At 35.7% G+C, this 26,918-nt stretch overlaps 5 protein-coding genes across 5 annotated transcripts in view; 2 read left to right on the top strand and 3 right to left on the bottom strand.

The window, feature by feature from the left end:
• LOC136415792 (protein tramtrack, beta isoform-like) overlaps positions 1–4,441 on the top strand; it is a 108,022-nt gene extending 103,581 nt beyond the window's left edge. The window contains exons 4-6 of the mRNA XM_066400609.1: positions 3,680–3,900; positions 3,968–4,127; positions 4,257–4,441. Of these exons, the coding sequence (XP_066256706.1) occupies positions 3,680–3,900; positions 3,968–4,127; positions 4,257–4,426 (551 nt within the window). The 3' untranslated portion in view covers positions 4,427–4,441. The remainder of the gene's footprint in view (positions 1–3,679; positions 3,901–3,967; positions 4,128–4,256) is intronic.
• A 4,002-nt stretch (positions 4,442–8,443) lies between these two features.
• LOC136415924 (uncharacterized) lies at positions 8,444–9,083 on the bottom strand. Its single transcript, XM_066400836.1, has 3 exons — positions 8,991–9,083; positions 8,727–8,939; positions 8,444–8,669 (listed from the first exon to the last, which is right to left on the bottom strand). Exons 1-3 carry the CDS (start codon positions 9,045–9,047, stop codon positions 8,544–8,546), a joined length of 396 nt encoding a protein of 131 aa, XP_066256933.1. The 5' UTR covers positions 9,048–9,083; the 3' UTR covers positions 8,444–8,543.
• A 1,815-nt stretch (positions 9,084–10,898) lies between these two features.
• Positions 10,899–13,202, bottom strand: LOC136415999 (uncharacterized). The gene is made up of 8 exons (XM_066400951.1): positions 13,194–13,202; positions 12,936–13,142; positions 12,761–12,870; positions 12,383–12,563; positions 12,023–12,047; positions 11,896–11,966; positions 11,451–11,672; positions 10,899–11,033 (listed from the first exon to the last, which is right to left on the bottom strand). Exons 1-8 carry the CDS (start codon positions 13,200–13,202, stop codon positions 10,899–10,901), a joined length of 960 nt encoding a protein of 319 aa, XP_066257048.1.
• A 6,723-nt stretch (positions 13,203–19,925) lies between these two features.
• On the bottom strand, positions 19,926–20,753 carry MED22 (Mediator complex subunit 22). Its single transcript, XM_066400726.1, has 3 exons — positions 20,534–20,753; positions 20,169–20,382; positions 19,926–20,082 (listed from the first exon to the last, which is right to left on the bottom strand). The coding sequence occupies exons 1-3, from the start codon at positions 20,631–20,633 to the stop codon at positions 19,977–19,979; spliced, it is 420 nt and encodes a 139-aa protein (XP_066256823.1). The 5' UTR covers positions 20,634–20,753; the 3' UTR covers positions 19,926–19,976.
• Positions 20,754–22,749: 1,996 nt separating this feature from the next.
• The window catches only part of GABA-B-R1 (gamma-aminobutyric acid type B receptor subunit 1), a 90,546-nt gene continuing 86,377 nt past the window's right edge, over positions 22,750–26,918 (top strand). The window contains exon 1 of the mRNA XM_066400765.1: positions 22,750–23,101. Coding sequence (XP_066256862.1) covers positions 23,069–23,101 — 33 coding nt within the window. The 5' untranslated portion in view covers positions 22,750–23,068. The remainder of the gene's footprint in view (positions 23,102–26,918) is intronic.

The following is a 26,918-nucleotide window of genomic DNA, read 5'->3' as shown; positions in this document are numbered from 1 at the left end:
CCTTGCTCCATTTTCCCCGTTAAATCCACTATTTGAATGAAACAAGACAAAGTAAATTTCCCCCTGGAAGAATAAAAATTAGAATTTTATTCACTCCAGCAACACGAATACTACATCTTATTGAAATCCTGATCTCTTTCAGTAACAATATATTTCTCCGTGGGCCGGAAGAACCCGATTCTCATTGCCGATGGGTACGAGTACCGCGTGATGCGAAAGAAAAGCACTAGTACCTATTGGATATGTACTCAGTACGGCAAGTCTAAGTGTAGATCCAAGTTGCTTACCATGGGTAATCGCATTAAGATGTCTGACATAGGTCATACTCACGAGAGAACATTCCAAAGCAATTGCAGTAACTTGCACAGTCAACGTGTTAATATTGAATATTGTCGTACTCTTAGTACTAGCACTTACTAGGTTTTTAAGATTCTTTTGTCGATCTGTTTTATGTGTGTGATATAAATGTTTCACAAGAATAAATCAGGGTTTCTTGCTTCGTCCGAGTATTCTTTGGGCGTAAAGTGTCCCTTTCTTTCTGTCATGCATTCCTTCGCATATGAAGGGAAAAGGGCTTTCCTAACATAGGCTAATACGTATGTACCATATACAGGGTGGTCCCCGCCTAATGGGCCAAATTTCATACATGTATATTCTTTCCGCGGAAACATTCCAATTTGGCTGAAAACAAGTTGAACTTTGACACCCTGTATATCGAAAATCGTTAGCTTTTATATGACACAAGTCTAGCCAAATCGTAATTATTTTGCAGAAAGAGCCTGTGGATGAATTTGGCCCATTAAGTGGGGACCACCCTATATTTTTATTTATTATATGATATACGTATGATTTTAGATATCATTTACTTTATCCGAGGGATAAAGTACCCCAAAATGGTTATTGATGGTTACGTATATAAGCTACACCGAAGGAATGGAAACAGCAGCATGTGGGCTTGCACGAAAAATAGCAAAACGAGGTGCAAAGTAAGAGTGCGCACTACAGGCATGAATGTGTTCATTAGGAACATTCAGCATACTCACGAAAGAACATACATTGACACTAATCTATTGAACATCGGCAATGCTTCCATGCAGAAAGTCTCCATCTTTTACACAGATACGCTTCCAGGAAAATACAATCACTCCTTCGATTTCCGGGGTGATTAGCTACTAATTTTGATGTTCTTTGTTGGATTCTAGCCAATGCATTATCAATTATCCAAACTTTCAATATCTTAAAGATTAAGTTGCTTTGTGTCAATAGTTAAGATTATTACGTTTTTTAGGTTTAACGAAAATCCACTTTATTTCGGGCAGAAAGTACCCCAAAATGATCATAGATGGATATGAGTACTTCTTGCACAAGCGCACGGAGAGCAGCAGCCACTGGATGTGCAGCAAACAGGGTTCCCATGCTTGTAAAGTCAGGGTGCTGACCACTGGCAATCAGGTTTACCTCAAATCGTCAAGGGCTACCCACAGCCATGAAAGAACGTTTAAGGGCAGCTACCATGATCTATGCTCTAGATTGGTCAAAATATCATTTTGTCACTATTTTCAGTCTATAAGGTAGAACTGAATACGAAGGGATATGATAATGTTCCGTCCCATGAAATTTCCAATCGTACCAAGACCATAGACATGAGCACACATTTGTTGCCTTTCCTATCTGTTATCTGATTAGACACGATTAGGTAATAGTATATTGTGCAACTAGTGCCGAAAATAGCACTTTCGTGAGATCATTTGTTGATACTTGACAAAGAATGTTTCGAATCTGCGGAAACATGAGTCCCCAGACCGATGTCTTCAGCACAGCCCCGCTGGCATGGATCTCTTCAGCTAGTCCATTAAAGTCGCTGTAAAATATACAGTTTCGAGTTCAATAAGAAGAATGGCTCTTGATGATCAAAGGCCCCATTAGCGATCATACACAAAATGCGAAGATGGATTGTGTCGAAAAGGCTTTAACAATGATATGAATGGTTCTCCCACGAGCCTTTGAGTTGGTGCATAATTTTAATTGCAGTAGACTATAATGCCCGTAACATCCATTCCGGTTCCATTAACCTACAAGGGTCAAGTCGATGTATAAAATCCAATTTTTAAATCGGGTTTTAGCAATACAGGAACAGGAATGTGTCTTTTGTGTTTTTATTTTCCCAATTATGTTATGTTTTCTTTAATTGTGTTTTCATCCCATCAATTTTCTAGTAACCTAATTATCATTAATAAATCAACCTCTGTTACAGCAATCGTTTATTTCGCGCTAGGCCGCAAACACCCCAAATTGATCATTGATGGCTTTGAATACATAATCCAGAGACGCAGAGAGAGCAGTAACGTCTGGATGTGCAAGAATCACGGAAAGTTTAAGTGCAAAGTGAGGATTCACACCACCTCGAACTTGGTCACCATTAAGAGAATATCGCACACCCATGAAAGGACTTTCATGGGCCCTTATGAAAATCTCCAAGCTCATAGAGTTAAAATTGTTTATGTTGGAGGACACCTTAGCAAATAGAATAATTCCTTTAGTTCGGGCGAGATCAGGTTAGTTCAGACTACTCGAGGTTAATTTGGATAAGCACCTAAATTAACCCGACGGGCCTGATTGAACTCGGACTATTCCGAAATAAGAACAAGAAGACTTTTTCTTTCTAGTGCTTTTTCATACCACAATCCTTAGCCCTGTCATGTCACTAGCGCACATCTTTACAGCCCCAATTTTTAGGCGTTGTTTACTTCGCCCTTGGAAGAAAGTACCCAAAACTGATCATGGATGGATATGAATACAAGCTGCACTTGCGCAAACAAGAATATAGCGTTTGGGCCTGTACTCAGCATGCGAAGTATCGATGTAAAGTCAGACTTAGCACGACTGGACAGCAAGTCAACATAAAGTCAGTTGCTCATAGCCATGAAAGGACGTTCCTGCAAAGCCACGAAGGACTGCGTTCTCACAACGTGAAAATTTGTTATACTGATAGACTGCATTATGGTGGTGTTAATAGAATCTAGTACTACTCCATATGTTTGATTTCCAATATTTTTGTACGTATAGTAATACAGATGTTGAGAATAACTGTTTTAGTGCAAGTCTACTTCACTGCGGGCCGAAAGCACCCCATAATGATAATCGATGGGTACGAGTTTAAGCTTCAAGTGCGAAGTCACGAAAGGAGCATTTGGAGGTGTACTCAAGAGTGCAAGAGTAAATGTAAAGTGCGATTAGCTACATCGGGCCAAAGCATCCAAATGAAGACTGTAAATCATACCCATGAGAGAACTTTCAAGGGACGTTATGATGTCCTAAAGTCTCATTTGGTGACTGTTTTATTTTGCGATAAGCTAATATAGATTTATGAAACAATACAGAATTGTGTGTAAAATAAGGTTCCATGTATGTAAGACGATTCTAATCGTGTTATCTGTTACTCCTCTCTAAGTGTTTCTCCCTTCTTCTTTCCTTCACTTATCCTCGTTTTGAGGTCTTTCTTCTGATGGTCTTCACACAGAAGCTTTAAAGTTTTCATCAGGTTGATGTTTATATTCAGGTGTTCCACATTGATTCCGAGTTAGATTTATGGTAAGGTTCTTTAGTTTTTCATACAGTACACACGTTTCCTGTCGTTTTGGGTTATTTTAAGTTTTTTTTTGAGGAACGTTAATTTTAGGGAAAGTTATGACTGAGCTAAAAAAAGTTAACAATAAACTAGATTTAATGCAACGAGATGTCTTGAGGTTGATGTTGCTTGTGGAGAGTATGAGCAAAATTATGAAGAAAGAATCGGCAGAAGGAACGGACGAGTGGGGATTGACGCTTCCTATTACCTCGTTTGACCAACTAATGTCCATGGAGCAAGTTTTAGATATTCCAGAGAAATATTCAAGTCTGGTAAGTTCTGGGGAAACTGACTTATTTCCTTTTATCGAATTTGGATTGTATAACTCAATATTTTTAGATGGACTATGTGAAGCAGATAGGCGGGTACCATTTGCAGGAAATTACCCAAAGATCCATGTCTCGTATTTTGGATCTAAATATCGCCATTGCATTCAGTTGGTTTGGAAAAAAAGGCAAGTTACCATTGAAGGATTACAAGGTGGCTTCGGTGCTTAAAGGTAAGTCGTATCTTCTTCAGCATATCACGATGATACATCATTGCATATATTTATCTCCCTCGTAATCTCTTCTTCGTTTCTGCACTATACGTTCATCATCTTGCAAAATTTTCTGTGTCATCGTTTCAGAATCAATTCTCCAAAGCGCTAAAGGACTGAAAGAAAACACCACAGAAAGGGATGTCGAAAAGTCCATCATGGATTGGTTAAAATATGCCCCTCAACGCAGAAAAGCGAGAACCGAACCACCTAACTCAGCATCTAGCTCAGCGTTGCACCTTCTTGAGGATGGTATATGACTTCAGACTGAAATCTGATTTTCCTTTAAAAACTGTTTATGTTTAATTTAAAACATTTTAAACTAAAACTTGTGGTAATCTCTAATCTGTGAGTCCCATATTTATGTCTTCTTACGGAACAAAATTGATGAAGGTTTTCAGAGAGTCGCAGTATGAGCGAGAAAAATTATATTATTAGTACGTTGTTAAGTACGTTATGATACTTATAAGTGATGTTTTCTAATTTCTTAGTTACGTGATAAGATGTAATTTAATAAAACAGTGAGGAAAAGCAATTTGGTATCAATTATGCCCATTTGGGAAGTATTTTTTCGAGGAAAATGTGGCAGAATGAAAAAACGGTGACTGTTTCAAAATACATGATTCTTGTATGGCGAAATCATCCGTTTTGCATCAGCTACAGAAGATACTACATACATCCTTCGCTAGCATAATCCTTACAGTTTTTGTGATATCGAAAATTGCTGATAGCTCCCATCGATGAAGAAAAACTTAATTTTACATCATATAATTTACTTCAAGGAGTTCATCCTTCATCATCAGTCTTGATCGGCCACTCTCACCACAATGCCACAATCACCATAAACGATATTCTACTCCCCTGCTAATCTGAAGAATATTTTTAGGAGGCGTCATACATTTCTTCCGCAAAAGGAAAAATCCAATGTTGATATACCAAGACTACCAATTTCGAATTAAGTGCAAATACGGGAGTAAAACGCTGTGGGTGTGTTCCCAAGAGAGGCATAAATGTAGAGTTAGGATTTATTCCTTTTCTGAAATGTTGGACGTCAAGAATCTCCCTCACAACCATGAACCAACGTTTGATGGTAACAAAGACAGGCTTCTTGCACAACATGTTAATATAATGTATTCACAAGGATGCCAGCTTAAAAAATAATAGAAAAAATATATTGTTTTCTATTTTATAGCTTTTTTGAGCTATTTTGGGAATTTTACCTACATATCTATACCCATTCTAAACGTGTTTCTTCTGAATTAAGCCCTAATTTATCCAAAATGAGCTTGCCAAACCTTATTTTAACTATTTTTTTCTTCTAGAAATGATCAGTTTTACAGTCAAACAGAAGCACCCCATTATGATAAAAGACAAGAATCTCTTCCGGTTCAAGGCACGTGCCGGTGTAAAGACCTTATGGACTTGTACCAGGGAAACTTCCCATAAGTGCAAGGCCAGGATTTATTCAGCTGGGAAGACTCTGTATGTAAGGAATTTCGAACATACCCACCCTCCTACATATGATAGTTCGATGACTATAGTAAATTCTCATGTGGTCAACGTAGTGTATCAGTCTCCAGGATTTATTCAACTGGGAAGACCCTCTACGTGAGGAATTTCGAATGTTTCTGACCTGGCTATGATAAATCAGTGACTGTACCAAACGGTCATGGACTAATAGTGATATCACTTTTTTCTACTATAAGGTTCTATGTCATTTACATATGTTGGGATGTTGCGAAGTCTTCATACATTCATAAACAAATTTAATTTAATTATAGAGAATAGACTATCAGTAATTGAAGTCATATATGATGCAGACAAGTCGTAATGCGACGTTTTGATGAGTAGTAATCTTGAAATAATTTTTTATGAACCTTTAGTTCACTTTATACCTTAATGATAAAATGTTTTATATGTTTGGTATAAGTCGTGATCCCACGTACCTCTTGTTCATCTAATTTGGCTCTTTATATTAGTTTATACAATTCTGATTCTATAATAAATCTGTTTAATTAACAAAGGATACTTTTTACTCAGACGATCCAGTTTTTTAATTATACTGTATAACAAGTCTAATTGCCGTATATTTACAAATCTTTCAACGATTACAGAATCGAAGTCAGCGACTACCGTTCGGTTAACTTGAAGCAGGTCCAGAATAAGAAGTTGATATAAGCTGAATATTTGTATGTTAAAAGATTAAGTTTCACAGAAACTTCCGGAAATGAGTCCCTTTGCACGGACCAGCCAATGAACTCAGCCTTTTCATAGCTAATCTTTATGCAATATACAGTGCATTCTAGATAAAAATCAGGTTAAAAAGAGAACTCCTGTAAATACACAACAACGACTGTTTAAAGAAGGCATCAGCTAACCTGACTAATATAGGGACAGTTGTTCTAAATGGCTCGCACTGTATACCAAGCATCCGTATCCTCAAAAACAGCTGTTCGACTCTCTAACAACATTATTTTCCATGAGCCCTAAATTTCTCATTTCTAGTTCGTGAAGTTTATTTCCAAACCGGTCGCAAACACCCTATCCTTATATTCAACAACTTTTAATTCAAAGTAGGCAAGAAAGCTGGTGGAAAGACTTTTTGGACTTGTACAGAATATTCGGCCCATCGGTGCAAAATGAGGATTCATACTTCGGATTACAGGTTATTTGTGAGGTCGTCCGTCGATCATAGTCATCCTCCAAACTTCAATGGAAATTACGAAAATTGTTCAAGCCTAAGTTTGATGATCGAGAGTGAGGAAATGCGAAAAAGATTTTTCAGTCAATAGTTATTGGTATAAACTAATTCTCTTGTCCTGGATTGCGTTGAAAATGCAGAATTTGAGCAATTTAAATAAATCAGTTCAAAACGTTTCCAATTATGGATAAGACTGATAATAAAATTTAACGAAAACTGGTGGATAAGTTGTAACAGCATGCGGCTTTATAAATCCGTGTTTTGATCCATTTTGTGAAATTTTGAAGTCAACCGAGAAAGAACGACGCTTCACTGGAAGTATCCATATGTAAGTTATCCTAATTTTACAATGCATTCAAACGAACCTCAATAAAGCCCTCTTTTTTAGATAAGAATCTGTTTATGGGGACAGCAATTTTAGTGCTAGACAGCTATTTCCAGATGTAGCATAGCTCTTTCCCCCGAAGGTTTTCCAGTTGTTGCCTAGAAATTTAAAGACTCAACCTCAATCCTATTTCAGAACATATAATGTTCTTTAGTCATCCTCGCAAGCACCCAATTCTTATTTTCGACAATTGCGAGTATCGAATAGAAATCAGGACCACAAATAGAACGTATTGGTGCTGTAGGATGAAAGACAAGTTTCGCTGCAAATCGAGGATCTTGTCTTTGGATAAAATGATTTATAAGAAATCTTCAGTGGTTCATAACCATTTTCCCACTTTCCAAGAACACAGATCACAGGGAGAGATTAGTTCGAAGATAAACGTGTGTTCTAAGTCTGTCAATATAGGGTGCTCCGCTGGTAGTTATTGTTACTAAGATTTAGATAAATATTAGATGTCTTAGTAAGAGTCGTTTTAATAGTAAAGTACATTTTTCCATTTAGATACAGTCTACTTTCTCCTGGGACGCAAAAACCCGCTACTAATTTATAATCAGAACAATTTCAAATTGGAGAAGAAATTCCAATCGAAGACCATGTGGGCGTGCAGGTTCAATGTCGGTTCAAAAACGAGATGCAAAGTGAGAATCCACACTTCAGGAAACACTTTGTACATGAAGAACAATGCGGTGCACAATCATCCGCCCAACTTCAGGGGAAAGTATGAGGATTGCGTAGCCCAAGTTGTTAACGTTCAGTTCGTGGACAGTTTGACCACTCGGTATACCAAGCCGCAGATTCACAGCTAATTTGCGCACTAAATATACGTTTTTTTCATAAACAGCTCTTTGATTCCCCAACTCCATGCTCTCGGTATTTGCCGAATTTGCGTGGCTCAAACCGATAATTTTCCATTTCGAACTTCTCGATTGCTGACTGGACTCCGCTTCACGCCATTTGGTCAATTACAGTCAACAAATGCATCTCTGGCTTAAACATACCAAACGGTGTTGAAATAGTGAGCAACGAAGTGATTCGATTCATTTCAGGAGCGAGTTGCTTGTTGTTTCTGTTAATAGAAATTTTATCATGTGTGCCAATTCTCTTGTCAACAAGATATATGGTCTGGATACTAACTATCTAACATAGGTATAAATATGGGAGTAATATGTCCAAGAGCACAACATTGGAAACAATTAATGAACTTTTATTTCATTCCAATCCAAGCATTTTCAAAAATAAAAATAAAGCGCAACGAGAACATATCCTAACTTGATTTCTTTCACCAATCCTATGGCTTAAAGCAGTTTTTCATTTTGACCATGTCTTGGCAAGAACTGACACGACCAACGGTTTCCAAACACGATGTTATAGCATCGATATTGTTGGGCTTTTCTGGATTTGACGCCAAATATTCCTAGAATTTAGAAAAAATATATACAGTAAGCAATGAAAAGTGCGACAAAACATCTACTTTAATGCGCTCAATATTGACGACTCCGTCGGCGCTAATGTACCCATCTTTAGTAGCGAGGCATCTATGGAAGCACATCTTCTTCTCATTATCTTCGTTACTATTGTGCAGGTCTTGTAAAGTTACACCAATTTCTTTCTCACATTGCTCGACAAACTCCTTGGAAGGTTGCTTCATTAAATGGGCCCCACCATTTGGTGTGTCTGCGCAAACCTGAAATTTGTGTCAATTTTTAAAATATAAAAAATTTAGTATTTTGCTCACCATGTATGCGAAGCACACCAAAAGGGCACTAGCCGATATCAACTTGTTATTGCTCATGTTTCCTTTTTCTGATAAAACTGAATTCTGCAGCTGTCAGCTACGAACTATGCTTACCTCTGGTTAGTCTTTGGTTTTATACTTTGCTTTCCATTACATGCAAAATTGATAATTTGACGCTTCCGTTTCCGTTTACAAAATGGTGTGATTCAGGCCATATTATGAGATTAATTTTTCTTTATCACATCGCATCCTCTATGAATAGCTAAAAAATTGAAGGGAAATTCCCATTATTTAACATCAAATTGTGTTCTTTTCTTCGAATATGGATGAACAATTTTTAATTTTTTTAATTAAATTTTTATTAAGTTTATACATTTAAAAAATTCAGTTGTAAGGCACCCCAGATTCAACAAAAAAGAAACAACTTCTTATTTTGAGGCGCTCTATCCGTTGAAACTTGAATAGAAACATGAATAAAAACATGAATAGATTCAAATTTATTATTTAAACTTGAATTAAAATGGACTATCCTCATTCCCTTTAAATCTTCTTCATATTATATTAATATTTATCTACATATATTTCTTCACTTTTATCCTTTTGCTATCTAGGTTTTATCAATGGTGCCATGCTAATCCTCGTGTATGTAGGTAAGTAGGGACGTGTAGACCTACACATCACTTAATTTTCGGCCATAGTATATCTATTTAAGTAAATATTGTCTTAGACAATCCCTCAATTTTCGATCAATACCTTATACCATTTATTCGACCTTCGAACCCACCCAAACAAGGATCCAAATCTGGCAACAACAAATAACAAGCGAACAGATGAAATACTCATTTTTTCTGTATAAACAATCCACGCAAATAGATTGAATATTATTGCAACCTACATCATGAAAAATGAAAATATTTTTTGTTGACCCTAACTCGAGGGGTGACCTTCAACTAGTGTTTTTTCGTGGGACTCTGCACGGAGTCCAACAGTCCTAGAAGTAATATATAGTTCCTTGCATGCACAACGTTTTTATTTGGCTTTTTGCTCTAATTCTAATGTTAAAAGATATGTCGACCGATTGCATATCATTGGCACACCTCATATATCTGCAAAAAGTACTCGATTATTTCGGAAGGCGATTCCTGAAGTTTAACTAAAACAACGCTTCATTTAGATGAGCAATCACAAACGTTTCAGTATTAGGATACAGGGTGTTGTATAATTGTTGAATTTTTATACAGTCACTGGCGTTCAAAATATGAATAGTAATAAAGTTGTACTTTTTATGCGGTCAAGCTCCTTTTACCATCCCAAACTTTTCGTGCTGCGCCGCTGAGCACTCAGTTCCAGAAATTTGAATTTTTTGCTTAATTCTGAAACTTTTTTGGAAATATTCTGAAGATTCCTATTTAACGATTATCTATGAATGACTAATTAACTTTTATAGTTTGAAAGTTTTATATCAATTTATGTTTCTCAGTGTGTTGAAAATTGCCATTAAATGTGTAATAAATTATACTAAAATTATAATATTATTTCTAATTTTATTTGGCTTTCCCAGGTCATTTCCGGTCTTTTCATTTATCCTGTGAACTACCATTTATTATTGACATTGAGCTTCTATTGTAATGATCTAATATAGTCACAATTATTTTTTAAGGCCTATTGGGTATACTGAGACGGCAAAATGATGAGGGATTTTCGTATTGAAAATCCTTATGTGATTTAATTTGATTCTTCTTCAATTTGATTTTGATATGAATTCTCTTCTCTTTTATTTTTTCAGAATGTTTGATACCTAAATTTTGTGTAATTAATTAAGCTACGAGATTTGGCCAATCAAAGTCGCATAACTATTCATAACTGCAGCATATATTTTCAACAATAACAAAATAGGGGAGAAATGGTTCATATCAGCCCTTCCTTTTTATAGCATTCCCTTATTTTGAGGACATCTTGGCAAGAGGAGATTTTTCCTATTTTCTCCATACACGATACTAACGATTCGATATTGAAATTTCCTTTCAATGGTCCAAATATTGCCTAAAACAAAAAAATGGGATCATGATCAGTAGGAAACTGATCTATATATTTTCTGCAGACGTGTAGCCATTAATGAATAGTAGAAGGTAATAAAATGGGTAATTCTTGAAAGTGGTAACTCGCCTTCCAGCAGGTCGCTAAACCACATTAAAGCATTTATCATGATTTTGATTTTTCTTAAGTTTTGCTCCTTTTAATGTTTAACACATGATTTTTTTTATTTTCACACATCACAAACATTCATGTTTTAGGGTTTTCGACAAATCACTGTCAGTTTTGATCCTCGCTTAACTAATCTGAATTAAATCGTACTCAATAAAGTACCAGTTAATTCACCAACCTTGATTCAATAGACCGTTTCGATATGTTCCGATAAGTATTATTAGGATAAAATATGCCCCACAAAGTAACTCTTACCCTAATTTTGATTGAATCTATTGTTTCATCGCTTCGAATCAAGCCTTGTTTGATAGCAATGCATTTGGCCATACACAACCATTTTTCGTTTCCGTTGTTGAAAGGGTCCGTCATATTCTTTTGAACTTCTTCTAAAGTGATTCCTACTTCTTGTTCACATTGTTCTAAGTCAACTTTGCTAAGATTTTCTAATAGAACATCCTCCAGGGAGGACCCATTTGTCTGAAATGGAATAATAAGTAGGTTGTCAAAAAATCGTCAAAAAACTACAAAATTAAATTGGGCATCAGAAAATGCTCAGAACTTCGAAAAGTTCTGAAACCTTCAGAAAATCTGAGAGACTTCTCAATCGAAATCGAATTCAGGGCGAATTAGTTCGGTTCAAGCTCAGAGAAATTTTTTTAAAATTCACAAAAATTTTGCATACATTTTTTAAGTAACTTACACTACATGTCAGGAGTATACAGATGGTCAAAAACAAAAATTTCCGGATCATGCTTTCTATGTAACGAATATCTATGGACGAATAAAGTAAACTTTGATGGTTTGAGGGATTTCATATCAATATATACCTTTGAAAGTAATAAAGGCATTAAGCTTGAATATGTATTAATTATACTAAAATTGTTATTTTGCTTATCGATATTATATAGCCATTTCCGCTTTTTCCTTATGTTGTTTACATATTATTGATGATTGACATTGAAATCCCATTATAACATTGTAACAGGGTCAAAATCATCTTTTAAGGGCACCTTTAGGTGAAAAATTATTCTACAGTTTAAAAATGTTTATTTTTCTACATTCATATAACAACCATCCACAGTAATTCACGCAACCCATTCTAAATATTCTACTGAGGACACAATTCCTAGAATGGTAAGATGATCTTCAACATAAGAAACAACTTGAGCATGTCAACTTTAGTATACTCTTTTAGTGAATAGTCTTCCAACTGGTTCCAATACATGGGTCGAAGATCTTAGGACATCTCCCAGACGGTTCCATTGAATTATGTCATGTTTGGTAAGAAGAGAGCATCCCAAGGATTTAATTTTTTGGTCTTCAGAAAGAGCTAACTCAGTTCCTTTAATTGTAATTAACATGCTGAAACTAGTGAGTAAAAATCAGAATGGTATTGGGGTCATGAATAAAGGCGTTTTGTAAGGGTTTAATTTATCTAGGATCAGCTTTTTCGCTACAAGGTTGGACTATTCAGACTCATAAATTACTGTGGTAAGATTGCTTTATTTTATTAAATATACAGATTTTCTTTCGCATTTGTTTAGTTGTTGTCAGAAATAGCGCACTTTTTCAACATTAGCATATCCTGACAGGATTCAATCAACCCAATGCCTTTCAAGCAAGACATCATTTCTTCAGTTTTCTTTTCACTGCTTAATCGATCCGAAAAGTAATCCTAATTTCAATATAAATCAAAATTCATTATTGCTACCCTTGTTCAATGAACATTATTTTCCTTGCCTGTATTTTGACTAAATCTATATGTCCATCTTCAAGCAAAAAATGATTCTTTCTCCACATACACTTCTGGAAGCATTGAACCTTCTCAGACTTCTCGTCAACATTTTCCATTATCTTCGATGTAAGTTCTTTGAAAGTTATCCCTATTTGTGCTTCACAGTCGTCAATGTCTTTAAGTTTAATCGTAGCATTTGCGAGTACGATAATCTGGATAATTAGCTTTTTGGTGATGGGTTACACTTCCAATTCAATACTTACATCATGCATCCAGCAGATACATACAAACATCGAAAATTGAAGACTCAAGGTAAAAGTCATAATGTTCTTTTAATAGGAACTAATTATATAAATGAGTTTGATACAGGTTTTTATATAGTGCTCCACCTTGTTTACTTTTAGATTCAAAATGTGGTTTTATGTAATAAATAATGGGTTTCAAACACCATTTAAACGCATGAAATTGCGTTGTGAAACCTTTAGATGTGTCATATTTTTTAAATTAAATTAATTTTTAATATAAATAATGCCGGCAATTTATTGTCGATGTGAACAATATCATGAACACTTTGTATGCATAAATATTAATTACCTTAAACGATATTAAAGCTGCAAGTAATTAACAAAGCTTTTATTGTTTTACTGCAACGTTCTCCAAAACCTTCCTAGATAAAGGTTAATTTTCACTACTTCAACTCCTGTGAACTTACAAATTATTCGGGCTATCACACGAAAACAACTTAAATTTCATACAGCTTTCAATGCCTACTTAAGCCGGTTGAAAAATCGGTACTAATATCTCCCTTCTTTTAGAAATGTATGTGGTCCTGGGCAGAAAACGCCCCATAATCGTCTTAGCCGATTACGAATATACCATGGAATGCAAAAAGGACATGAAAATTTTCTGGGCATGTGCGAAGAAAAAGGATAAATGCAAAGCGAGATTAATTACCAACAGCTCTGTGGTCTCCCTAACTGGCGAAGAGCACAACCATGAGCCTACCTTGCATGAGCGGAAGAGAGCTTCTATGACCACGTTGGCCGACTTTGGGATCGAAAATCTCTATACCAGCATCCAGAACACGGATAGTAGAAAGAAGAACTGGACGTATAAGATCGAAGAAACTACACATCTGATATGACCTACTTGCATAAAGTTAAACTAAACCTTATTTGAATGTTTAAAAGCTGTCCTTAGGGGGTAAAAACGTCATATAGTACAAACTATTGTTTTAATAACTGTAGAAATTTAAGGCACTAATTTCGTACTGCGAAAGATATAATATGGAAATGTTGCTAATTTTGTCCAGAACCTTTGAACTTGATTTGAACATTGTGCAGGAGTAGCCTGAACCAAAATTTTATTCAAAATCTTGAAATATGGCAGACTAAGCACAATAAAAAATTTCCTTTTTTAAATTTTCACATTTGTGTGCAAGCAAAGACTAAAAATTCTATTGTTGCCCTCGCTGCATCCCCACTGGATAACATTTAAAAAATCGAATCTAAGTTTTTTGCTTTCATAGTTATTTTTTAGTTGATATTAAACACTAAATATTGCAATATTCAATGTAATTTTATTTAATTCCTTTAAAAGCTTGAAGAATATTAGATAGGGAGACAACACCTTTGAGACCTGACCTTTAGGAAAATCCTCAAAAAATACTTGTGAAGTCTTCGGACTTTAAGATGAAGAACTTAACAGTTGATTAGGTGCTTATCCGCTCTGTCATTTAAAATTTCTATGCCCATATTAGGACCTTTCAGTGTCCCCTCCGGCATTGACGATTAAAGTTACTTCTTATAAAAGCCGCAGATACCTCTTAGGTGCTAAATTTCTCCTCAAGACTACTCCAAAAGTCCCATATATGAGAGTATTGAAAGGGCCTTATTTTGTTTTCGCCTGTTTACGTGAAATTAGAACCTGTACTTGGTTCAAAACTAACAATAAACAGGATTTATTTATTTGCGCAACAAACTTCTTTCTCTTTTTAGGTGTGTATTTCGTAAAAGGTAGAAAGCATCCAATATTAATTCTTGATGGGTATGAGTTCGTGCTTGAGCGCAGAACTGTAGGCAAAAACGTCTGGGCCTGTAGAATGAAGCACAGGGACAAGTGTAAAGCCCGGCTACAGACCAAAGGAAAGACCGTCACGGTAATAGTTTCTGATCACAACCACTGTCCTTCGTTTCAACCCAGAATTGGAGTGCCCTTAACCAAAATGGAAGATCTGTGTATTAATTATATTCGTCGCGACAATCAAAACTTTCCTCAGTAAATTGTTAACGGATGTTTCTCACTTATTTATTTTATCTGAACTCAATGAAATTATTTATTTATTTATTATTATTAAGAATTAAAATGTATTTCCTTTAAAATGAAATTTACGTGCATAATTGCCAAGCAGGATATCAAGAACCAAATCGCCACTTTGGGTGGATTTAAACAGTATATTTTGCAATACTAGCGATATGAAGAAGTGTACGCTTCCATGGATCTCCATTTATAGTATACAGAAAACGAAGTAGGGATAGTGGAGATCAGCTATCGTACTGCATGAGCTCCGCAATGTTGCCGGCTTGATTTTAAACAGCCAGATTGCTTGATTATTACTTGAAGTTGGCCATCAAAATTATTTTAAATAATTTTTCTTTTTAAAATGAAATAAGAAAATAAATACAAGTCTTAAACGTGAAACAATCAAATGTATTAATTTTTTTTAAAGAAAGCCAGGCGGCAACATTGCAGTAGGGCACCTAATCTCCACTACGTTTACTTCTTTTTTTTTGTATACTACAAATGGAGATGCGCAGAAGCATACACTCTTTCATATCGGCAATATCGCGAAATATACTGTATACTGTACGTAAATAAGACTACACCTAATCGCAATGAAAAAAAGGGGTCCAATGTGCATATGTGAATGTCATTCTTGGTCATGGCTACATTGCGACTCCTTATTTTTGTTTTAAGTCTCAGGAAAAAGACACACTTCGACCATATTCACATGATTCCGAAATCCAAAAATTCCTTAACTTTTTAACTTAATTTTCCTGCGATACTGTAAAATTGGTACCATAAATATCTACAACATTTCTCTGCATACCAAGCGTTTTCCTTTATTTACGTGTTAATTTTATAGGTGTATATTTCATAAAAGGTAGGAAGCACCCGATAATGGTTCTCGATGGCTTCGAATTCGTCCTTGAGCAAAAAACCATAGACAAAAGCATTTGGGCCTGTAGAATGAAAAGCAAGGACAAGTGCAAAGCCCGACTACAGACCCAAGGCAAGACCATTACGGTCAGAGCATGTAGTCACAATCATCCCCGTTCGTTTCAGCCCAGAAATGACGTGATCGTAACTAAAATGGAAGACTTGTATGTTAATTATATTCCTCGCCGAGTCAAGAACTTATTCAGTAAATATTAATGAGGCACGTTTTCTCATGTTACCTACCTAACTGGACATACCAAATCCTTTAAACCACGTATTTGTAAGAAAGCAAATGTGCATTCTGTCTGCATTAACAATGCTGCACCAAAGATCAATGTATAGACTGTAGATGATTTGGTTTGTTACTGTGATTTCTGAATTTCGCTCTATCTTTAAGTTATGTAATGTTTTCCTACTGCTAATGCAGGATGATTTCCATAGATATATATGAAGAAATTATAATCAACCATTTGATCAATATCTTCATTTCCATGAAAATCATGTTATTGACAAAGTTACCATGATATTGATATTCTCAGATATTCACTCTTGTAAAATATTGAATTTATGTGTATTGTTATGTGAAACTATCCATGTTAATGTGGATAATTTTCAGGCAAGGGGCTGTATATTAGACCAGGAACCAAGAACCAAATTGTCATTTTAGATGGATATGAGTTCACGGTCAAAGAACGTTTGCCCACTAAAACCAAGTACCACTGCGGCATGAGGGCAATAGGTTGTAAGGCAACCCTCACTGCGGAAGGCATCAATGTGAAGGTTGGGGGGAAAGCTCATAATCATAAGGCTACATTTTATGACTACAATCAAAAGAAAATTATCAAACTCAAATATTTGAATGTCGTTTATCCTTGATTGCAAAATAAATTATTTCAACACCTGATTCACTTTAAAAGTTTTCCTTGAAATCAATTTAACCAAGCCAGTACTGCCTTAATATTGTATTTCATAATGACTCCCCTTTTAGAGACTATACATTTCTTCTTTAGAAGAAAGCTGCCAATGCTAGTTTGGAAAGGGTATGAGTTCAGGATAAAAAGACGCACTATGGAGCAAACCGTTTGGACATGTACTAAAGCGGACTCCAAGAAGTGTAGGGCAAGACTGTTTACATCTAGAAACGCCATGAACGTGAAAGTCTTAAATCATAGCCATCCTCCGACGTTTCTTGAGGATATCAGCGCGTTGTCCTCGCAGGCTGTCACTGTGAGATACCCCACACAGGATGTATTATAATTATTGGTAAAACAAACCTTTCTCTAGCCACTGTTTACCTGTATGTATATCGTTAAGCAAAAACTTTCCTCTTCTTCCTTTCTATTAAAATCATTTTTTAGAAATTATACACTTCATGAATAAACGAAAATTGCCTATGCTAGTTTTTTATGGCTTCGAATACAGAATCAAAAGGCGCAGTGCTGAGAAAACAGTGTGGGCTTGCATCAAAGAAGATTCAAAAAAATGTAGGGCAAGAATGTTTATATCTGGTAGCACCATGTTAATTAGAGTGCTTGATCACACTCATCCTCCATCGTTTGCTGGGGATGTTAACGTGCTAGCCTCGCAGATTGTCAATGTGATGTATCCTATTAGTCAATAAATGTAGATATTTTCGTAATTTTTAGTTTCATGTTACGGGCATTTGATCTGAATAAAAAGCAAGGTGGACAGAATCTTCCTACTATTGAAATCTTTCTTAATTAGTTGAAAATCGTTTGAACAGCCCTGTGGAGCAGTAGTAACTGTATGTTCAAGAGACTTTGTTTTTTACAGAAATATGGAGCATCCAGATAATTATTTTTATAAAAAAAACCAAGTGCGTATTATATTTTTCGTTTAAAATCTTCAGGGTCGGTCGCCACTAGTGAAATTAAAAACATTCTTTTCCCTTAAAAGATGTGTCTCTTCTACGTTCCCCAATTTTCATAAAAATATTTAATACCTGAACAGACTTATTAGGAAAAAACTAAAAAAAGAACTATTTTTTATCACACCGTATTTCAGGCAGGAAGTGATAACGGACCCATATTCGTATGAACTTTCTTTCTTAAAATCATCCACAGATTCACTCCTTCAATTTTTGACATAATGTTATGAAACACTCTGTATAATAACAATTCACTCTACAATCATGATTTTGCCTATAACTTCCCAATTTTGAGATAGAAATCCAAGTTTAAGTTCTTACAAGGGGACACGTGTAGTTTACATGTTCATCATCTAGCCCTCGCCAAGCCGATTCCAGTAATATAAGGTTTTACCTATTTACCTCTTTTAGTTCCTGAAAAATTAATTAAAAACCGCTTTTAAACTCTCTTTAACATAAAAAAGAAGCGCCATTCGCAAAAACCGGATATATCCGCTTTGCAGACATTCCAGCGCGAGCATCACTTGTTATTGCGTTATGTTTTAGCGCCGGTTAGCGGGGAGGATTACATAATACATAATTAGCCCTGAAGATAAGTGGATCAGTAGGTAACCGCAGGTACGAGAGAGTACGAAAACATCAAGACCCCAAACTGGACAAGGACGTCAATATGTGCGATACAGAATTAATTCGTCATATAGCTGTCCTTGTTGTATGTTACCAGATCGTACGACTCAGAGAGAGACAGGATAATAATGTTGAAAACTCCCAGATTTTTTTCGTTTTATCATAACCTCAAAAATATTTGTTTTGATTTTAGCTGTAGGTGCTCCATTACAAACACCGATGCATCTCGTAAACTATGTAATTTCAATGCTAACCTTAATGTTCAAAATACGAAGTTTTCAACGAAGAATCCGTCTCTAGGTAAAGAATAACTATGTGAATGAATTGCAAGTACATAGTACTTGAAGGAAATGTTGACAACAATGTTGGCTGTTGAATTTCAGTGTTATTACGTGCCCCGGCTTTTGTACAGAATGACCTATGGAAGATTGTTGTTATTGCTTTATTTATAACTGGAATGTAATTAAAATAGTTGAAAATTATATTTGAGGGTAATAATTATGTGTCTAAGGTATTAAAGTCTCAAGTGTCTTTGAACAAGTGTTCCTAGGATGTCCACAATGAAAAAAATTTCCCCAAAGCCCTCAAAGATTTATTAATTTTCTAGAAACAATACATTTCTTCAATAAAAGAAAACTGCCAATGTTGGTTTTGAAAGGATTCGAGTATAGATTGAGGCGTAGGAATGTTAAGCAAACAGTTTGGACCTGTAACAAAGAAGACTCTCGAAAATGTAGAGCTAGACTTTGCACATCTGGAACTACGGTTTATATTAAAGGTGTGGGGCACTCTCACCCACCTACTTTCTCTGGAGATGTTACTCAGCTGATATCTCAAAATGTTAAAGTTGTGTATGAGAATTTGCCACTAATTTGAATGACCCTAAAATTACTGTTTTCATTTCTGTTTAAGGGAAATAAAGTATTCCTAAATTACAAAAGAATGAAATAAGATTTGTTTTAAATTTTCTCAAGTTACCAATGTTTCCTCAGTTTTTCCCCAGTCCCTAATTCAAGTAGAAGTTAGCAGTAATTGTCTGAATTTCTAGAAATTTATTAGGGTACAAATTGGTTCATGATGGTGTGGTGATAATTTTGTCTACAGTAACAACCTGTGTCACATGGTTAGCAATGTTAGTCTATAAGTCTGGTGCAGAGAAGTGTAAGCAACTTTTGTCTGCGGTTAAGACTGAATAGAACTTATACAAAGTACTTGAGTGTTCTTTTTTTGGATTCTAGAGAAATTATTAAATGACAATGAATACACTAACATATAATTTAATCAATAAATTTTAAAAAAATTACATTCTAGACTATTTATTTATACTACTATAATACTCCTCTTCTAAATCATACAAATCTGCAGCCATGTCATCTCTCAGGGACATCAATTTCTGGTCACATTCTGATTGTTTTGTTCTAAAGAAGATAAACATTTCTTCATCCCAAAAAGTAACTCTTCTATCTATTGAGAAAATATAATGAATAATCAGTTTTTGGCTTACCTAAATAATTTTGAATTTTGGGCAATAGCTTCGTTAACTGATGGAAAATCATTTAAAATTAAATATTGCTTAATATCAGACACAAGTTTCATTAAAGACTCCCCAGCACGAACAATATTTGCAGCTCGGACATGCATTTCATAAGTGTCCTGTTCACACTGAGTCAATCGTGAGAGTTGTGTATCATGTTCTCCTTTGGCAAGCTTTATTATTTCTAGAATGTAGATAGTTGTTAACTCATACTAGACTAGTTGAGAAAATTTTACTTGAAATTTACCCACCACAAAGTCCAGTATTTAAGTTATTTTGCAAGTGTGAAAAATACTATATACCTGTGCATTAATCATTAAACCTTTATTACATACCTTCGAAGTTTTCCAGCATACTTTTCACATCATCTTTTAGCCTTGTTCGATAAGATTTTAAAAGAGCCTCTTTGCTTTGCGGTAAAGCCCTGTTAGACATTGTGTTTTTAAGTGCTGAAGATCTAAACAATAATTTTGCAGGTTTGGATGAAGTGTTAAAGAGAGTTTTATTATTGAAATTGTTCAACTTAAGAACAGAGTTAAAAGGCTACAAAAACAAACAATTTCTGCTAAACATACTTTCGAAAAGTGAGGTTAGAGTTATGGACGTCATGTCATAGCAAAAACTGAGCAATTCAAAGCGTGTTGCTAGAGGTAGACAAAACCAACCAGCCTCATTGAGATTTCAATCGCGTAGTGTGTTTTTATTTCATTTGCACCTATGCACAAGATAAACACAATAGTTTTTTTAAAATCTTTTTCATCTACTGAGAAGGAATGAATTTTTATCAAAGTTGTATTTTTATGTAGACTATGTAGATAATAGTTGAATTGTTATTTATTATTTGATGCAATACCATCATTAAAATGGCACATCAAAGTTGTGTTCGATACTTTACTTTGAATTTACATTGTAAATACAAGACTATTTTACAATCAGATTTCCGAGAGAAATGTCGCTTACAGAATTTGGGAGAAATCTAGAAGCACAACTGATAAGGAATTTACCTGCAATAACGATAGCTGAAACTTCTCATAAAAGAGTACTTCATACTTTTATAAAACCATCAGGACCAGGAAGGAAAAAAAGAAAAATTTGCAAGGGATGCTATCAAAAACTTCGAACTACTTGTTCTAGTTATAAGGCTAACAGAATAGTATCAAAAGTAACGAGTTTCTGTGATGATTGTCCTGAAAAGCCTGGAATGTGTCTGCCTTGTTTTAATAAGTTACACTCTATAAATATTTAGTTTTATATAATATTACAATTGAATTTTTTAAAGGGAATATATATCATTTGTATATGGCTTGAATTTTATTTATAAGTACCTAGGTATATGAAACTGTAATTATTTAAAAAAATTGAAAATTGTTAAAGGACATTCTTGACTAGATGGCGGACAACGTTTAGTGTTGCAAAATATTTTTGTGTAATTATTCGAATCCAGACAATTGTAAAATATTTAATACACTAATTTGCTACTCTTAGCAATACAATTGTTTTAAAATGGAGAATATTTAGAATTTTTTGTTTCATACCGTTTCCTTTTGCGTGCAATAATGCGCTACTTTCAGTTCGCAAATGCGTGTGGTTAGTAACCTAATTTACTGCAAGTTTGTAGAAAAAAAGTTACTAATGGTATTGAGTAGAAAGGGATTATATTAGCTTCAGAGAAGATCTTTTTGTTCTCTATGATAGTTAAATCTACAACTTAATAACAACATTAATAAAGAAAATAATAAATTATTAACAGAAATTCTTGACTTGATGGTGAATAATATTAGTGTTGTAAAACATTGGCTTGCCCCTACCTCATTTGCATCCCTTTTCCTTTAATTTAAGGTAAAGTGGGCCTTAAAATTTCTCATCTAAAATACAGTGCTCTCAGACAAATTTGTCAACTAATGCTTTCATGACTGTCATATATTTTTTTTTCACTACTAGCTATAAAAGATTATAAAAGGCTAAAGGCTATAAAGGGTACTTTTATAGCCTTCAATTAATTATGTGTGCTGAATGACTGTGTGTAGTTCGTTTTCTGGCATTCTTTTCTAAAACAGTTGAATAACAAGTCAACAATGTCACGTATATGCCTCCTTATTTACCTAGCAAGTTTATAACAACAACAAAATTGTGTGTTATTTTATTTAACATGTAGACTAAACAAGATATTGTCTTTATTATAAATTCGCCGCTCTGTCATACTAAATAATCTCGACGTCCTCTTTTCTGTTGAAGTTGAAATATCCTGCAACAAAGAAAATAAATAATAATTGAAATCCCCGAAAGCGGTCTCTCGAGCTACATCGTGCCCTGCTGATCTCAATTCAGACTGTCGCAAAACGTCCCAACTCCTTGGCCTACAAGGAAGTTCTCCATGAGTTCCGTTGCTTGATGGCGGGCAATAAACGATGACCCCCGTTTCTTCGTCCCCAGCCGACCTCGGTCCTCCGATTACCACGCACACGTGCTCACGATCAAGGCGCAGGACTGAGCCTCATGCCGAAACTTCCCTCTTCCCTTGCCACATCCTCAACCCCATTCGGTGCGGAACTGTCGCTGGTTTTTCTCCCATTTCGGAAACTCCGTTACGAGCTCTCGCAATTTCTCGGTTTTCACAGAAAACTCCTTACCGCACTAGTGAAGGAATTCTAGTGAGGGCTCCAATATCGTCGCGTATGGATTTGAGTGACAATGCGGCGTTTGAGTGGGATTCCGTCTCACCATGAAGGATTTGTGTGACTTAATTATGCAGAAATTAACAGGTCGAGTGGGGATTGTGTTGCTGAGACATGTGATAGGAGTGCTGAAGGAGTGCTGACCCAGTGATGTGAACGTTGGTTTGAGAGACACTCAAGTTGGAGGCTGATTCTATGTTTCTGCCTGGTTTGGGGAATGAAATAATGGTAAGGAGTCACTAGTTTCTGAAGGCTTCGCCCATTGATTAATTATCAAATCCACCTGTAAAGATTGATGGTGTTTGTCTCTCTGTTATATTATGTAATGCTCTCTAAGGACCCATCAATAACACCTTAATAGAAACTAATAGCCTCTTCGATTGGCCGCTTCAGGGCAATACGCAGGTATCTCCAACCGTATATTATAGAATTGCCTTCACGCCGCCCTACTGCGGCCAGTGAAAAACGCTGTAAGAAACGGGAAAAGAAACTTTTATGTTCTTTATGTAACACTTCATACTTTAAAGTTTTCTCTTGCATTTTCGGGAATTTCTTAGCAGCGTTGGTTAAAATGTGTTGACACTGAGTAAATGGGCCAACATAGAGATGCTTTTTCCCCTGGGTGTCAAGATAACAGTGGAGCTCCTCGGTAATATCTTCGCAGGTCTCAATGGTACCCAGTAGTTAGAAGAACTGAACAAAACCAAAAAAAAATCAAAAAGACCTCGGCGATTAACAGAACTCTGGTCCTGTTCATCAGTCCGAGCAACTCATCCATGTCTTCTCTCGTAACCTAAATAATTTTCTTAGCAATTCCGTAATGTTACGTAACGATACCCTTCGAAGATATGTATAACAATCTAATGGATTTTCCTTTTTTTGCCATCTAATATTATACTTTAATCTTCATTTTAATCTTCTTCTTACTCTCGTATTTCCGCAGAGGCGCAATACTTCTCTTTGTGACTTCTAGCAGGTTTTAAAATCAGCAAACCCCAGATCTTCTGTAGCAAACCATTTCCTCTACCGCCCATATTTTTGGGGTTTATTATCCTCCAATTTTCAACACAGATCTTCCTTTTTCCATTTGCTCCTATATTTGTTCAGAAATGTCATAACGTCAAGCAAGTTTTCAAAGGAAAAATTTGGCGAATGCTAAAGCCTTGTTTCAACGTTTCTAGGACATTAGTGTGTAGCTAGAGTTAACAGCACATTAATAATTCACCCTTAATTAAACAGCTGGCATTAGTTTAGCGGATTGCTACATGCGATTTTCTTCCTTTTTCACGATCAAACTCGCATGTACTTCATAACATGTCCTAAATTGGTTTTCCATGTATTGGGATTTTGGAAACTACAGGAGTTTCGACCCCGGTTAAATGGGAAAAGTTGTAGAGAATTGTTTTAATGGCGGAATAAGGAAAACAGAGCTGCTCAAACTATTCAGGCCTTTGAGAAATTTTGGAAAAACCAAAAAGACGGATTTAAAAAAAAAAAAGTAACTTTTTGGGTGGACCTCACCTGTGAAGTCCAAATTCAATACGACTTTTCAATACTGAATATTCGACTATCGAGGTAAAGTAGGCAAAGAAGGCTCTCGCAGCTTTCGAAATACAAAAAAATTTCTCTTTGAGTATCGATGATTTTAAGTGGGATGTGCGATATGACAATTTATCAATTCCCTGACTCCAGCCCCTGTCTTCACAGCTTCAGCTACTTATTCACTCGTAATCGCAAACTTGACTAATGACCGAACTTTAGAAACCGATCGTTGAAAAACTTGAGGTATGATTTACATGTATGATAAACGTATGCGGTTTTCAGGTCAGATATGTTTTACGCTGATTTATGCGGAAGGTTACAAGCTCGCCACGGGAATATCGGAAAAGGAGGAAATGTGGATAACTCAGGCACATCTAAAGATATATATATGTTTATTCAGTGGAAATATGCCTATTTTGAAACACGCGTGGGAAATTGTTTTGATAGGTAAAAAGGCAAGTAGTCTGTCTCGCTAGTATAAAAAAGGACAATAAATTTGATGGCAGATAGCTGTGGGCGAAACGAGCCCGAATTGTTGGTCTTTCCTCGAAAATATTGAGCCTTACACCAACGTGAAAAAAGGCAATTTCGGTGTGTACAAAAATTCTTATTGTTTTACGGATATAAAGCATTGTAACATAACATATCCAGATAAAGACCAAACATTTTCGTGGCAAAGCAATTTCGGAAGTAAAAAATCGTTTCAAAGGCTCTTTTGGACGATGCATGTGGCGGATTTTGAATAGGGAGGTCAGAGAAATTTAAGGTAAATATTGAATCAGGACATTGAAGCTCCATATTATCCAAAATTGGGAAGGATGCTACTGGTGTTTGGATTATGCATACTTGTGGATAAGGATGCCACGTGGCCTAGCATTCAGATATAGGCCATTTGCTTGGTTCTATTTTTAGGCATAAAAATTCTTTTTACATAGATATAGAAATTGGAGACCACTCTCTAAATATTTGGATAGAAAACATGGAAAATTTGATGGAAGATGGACTACTACTCTATAGAACGTTGTGACTCTATAGGGTGTCCCATTCGGTGCGGTTATATTAAAAAGTGAAAAAAAGCAGTGTCTGTTTGAAAAGTTCAGATATTTTTATTGTAATGCAGAGTATAGACATGGAGGTTATTGATGGGGCACAATATCTGATAAATGACGCTCTCGTGACTGATAGCACTGGTTGATTCTTTTGACGAATTTTTCGATAGCATTTTGGCATAGCGAGGGCTCATTTTCATGAATGGTGCGCTGAATCTCGTCTTTCAGTTCGAGAATTATTCTTAAGCTACTGGCAGACACCTTCCCCTTCAAAAAATCCCGAGGAAAAAATCTAACAGCGTCAAATCGCGTGATCGTGGTGGCCACATCACATCGGCGCGGCGCGAGATAACTCACTTAAAATTTCACCTTCAACAATTCCATTGTTTCGTTCGCTGTATGGCAAGCCATGCCGTCCTGTGTGGGCTGAGATCCGTGGCAGCAATTTGAGTTCCGAAAAAGTTGTTTATAATCTCACGGCAACTATCGCAGTTGATGGTAACCGTGAGGAGAAACACCAAGATGATTTTCTTCGAAAAATCACCATTCGCTTGTTGTTGCTCTAACGCCCATTCCGTGAACGTTCGGCGTATCTGGAAAATACTATTAGGTGGTCAGAAAATAAACAGTTGTTCTTATCGCCAATCTACCACCTAAGCACTAGTTACACATAATAACGCATAAAGTGTACAGAACTTACAAAACGATGAATAATTTAATCTCGTTTGTACATACGAGCCAGCAAACATGTAATATTTTCACATTGTTGCCTGCAATCAAGAAGGTTGAAAAAACATCATTTTAATGGCTAATTGCAATTCACGCGGGAAAATCAATTTATTCCTATTATCAGTGGGGATCAATATTATCCGTGGTTGTTTGCTGTCTCATGTTTCCAAATCACTACTTGTTAGTTAATTTTCTGTTTTTTGTTTGGATCGAACGAAATATCATTTTTTGACGAAAAGATATTTTGAATTAAGTCTAACTAAATTGAATCGTTCAATCAGTGGTATTGAATTTCGAGCGAGTGCCCACTAACATTAACTGATCCATCCATTGCAGTAAAAGCTTTTTTGTGTGGGTTTTACTAATCTATTTGAAATGCCCATTTCTGATAATGTCTTCCAATTTTATTTTGCGAAGGTGACAGACACTGAAGATTTTACATGTTCGCTGTAAGGGATATGTACATCAAATTTCCTCATTAATTAGCGACTAATCCGGCAATCCCGTCAAAGACTTTTGAGTCGTCGTTGCAAGTAGGCTTTGGGCGATTTTTAATGAAAACGTTAATTTTTGCGAGCGCCCCAAATTGGGAGAGCCGCGGCGGAGCTTTGGCATCAGCATTTAGTGGAGAATTCTGTGGGGGGAATCCTTTTTCGCTCCCTTCACAGCTTCTACTGGATAATATAGAATGCTACGTTCTCAAATCCGACAATTTCTTAGATATG

This window comes from Euwallacea similis, chromosome 21, assembly GCF_039881205.1.
Source record: "Euwallacea similis isolate ESF13 chromosome 21, ESF131.1, whole genome shotgun sequence".
NCBI lineage: Eukaryota > Metazoa > Arthropoda > Insecta > Coleoptera > Curculionidae > Euwallacea > Euwallacea similis.
This window is presented reverse-complemented; position numbering and strand designations above follow the sequence as displayed.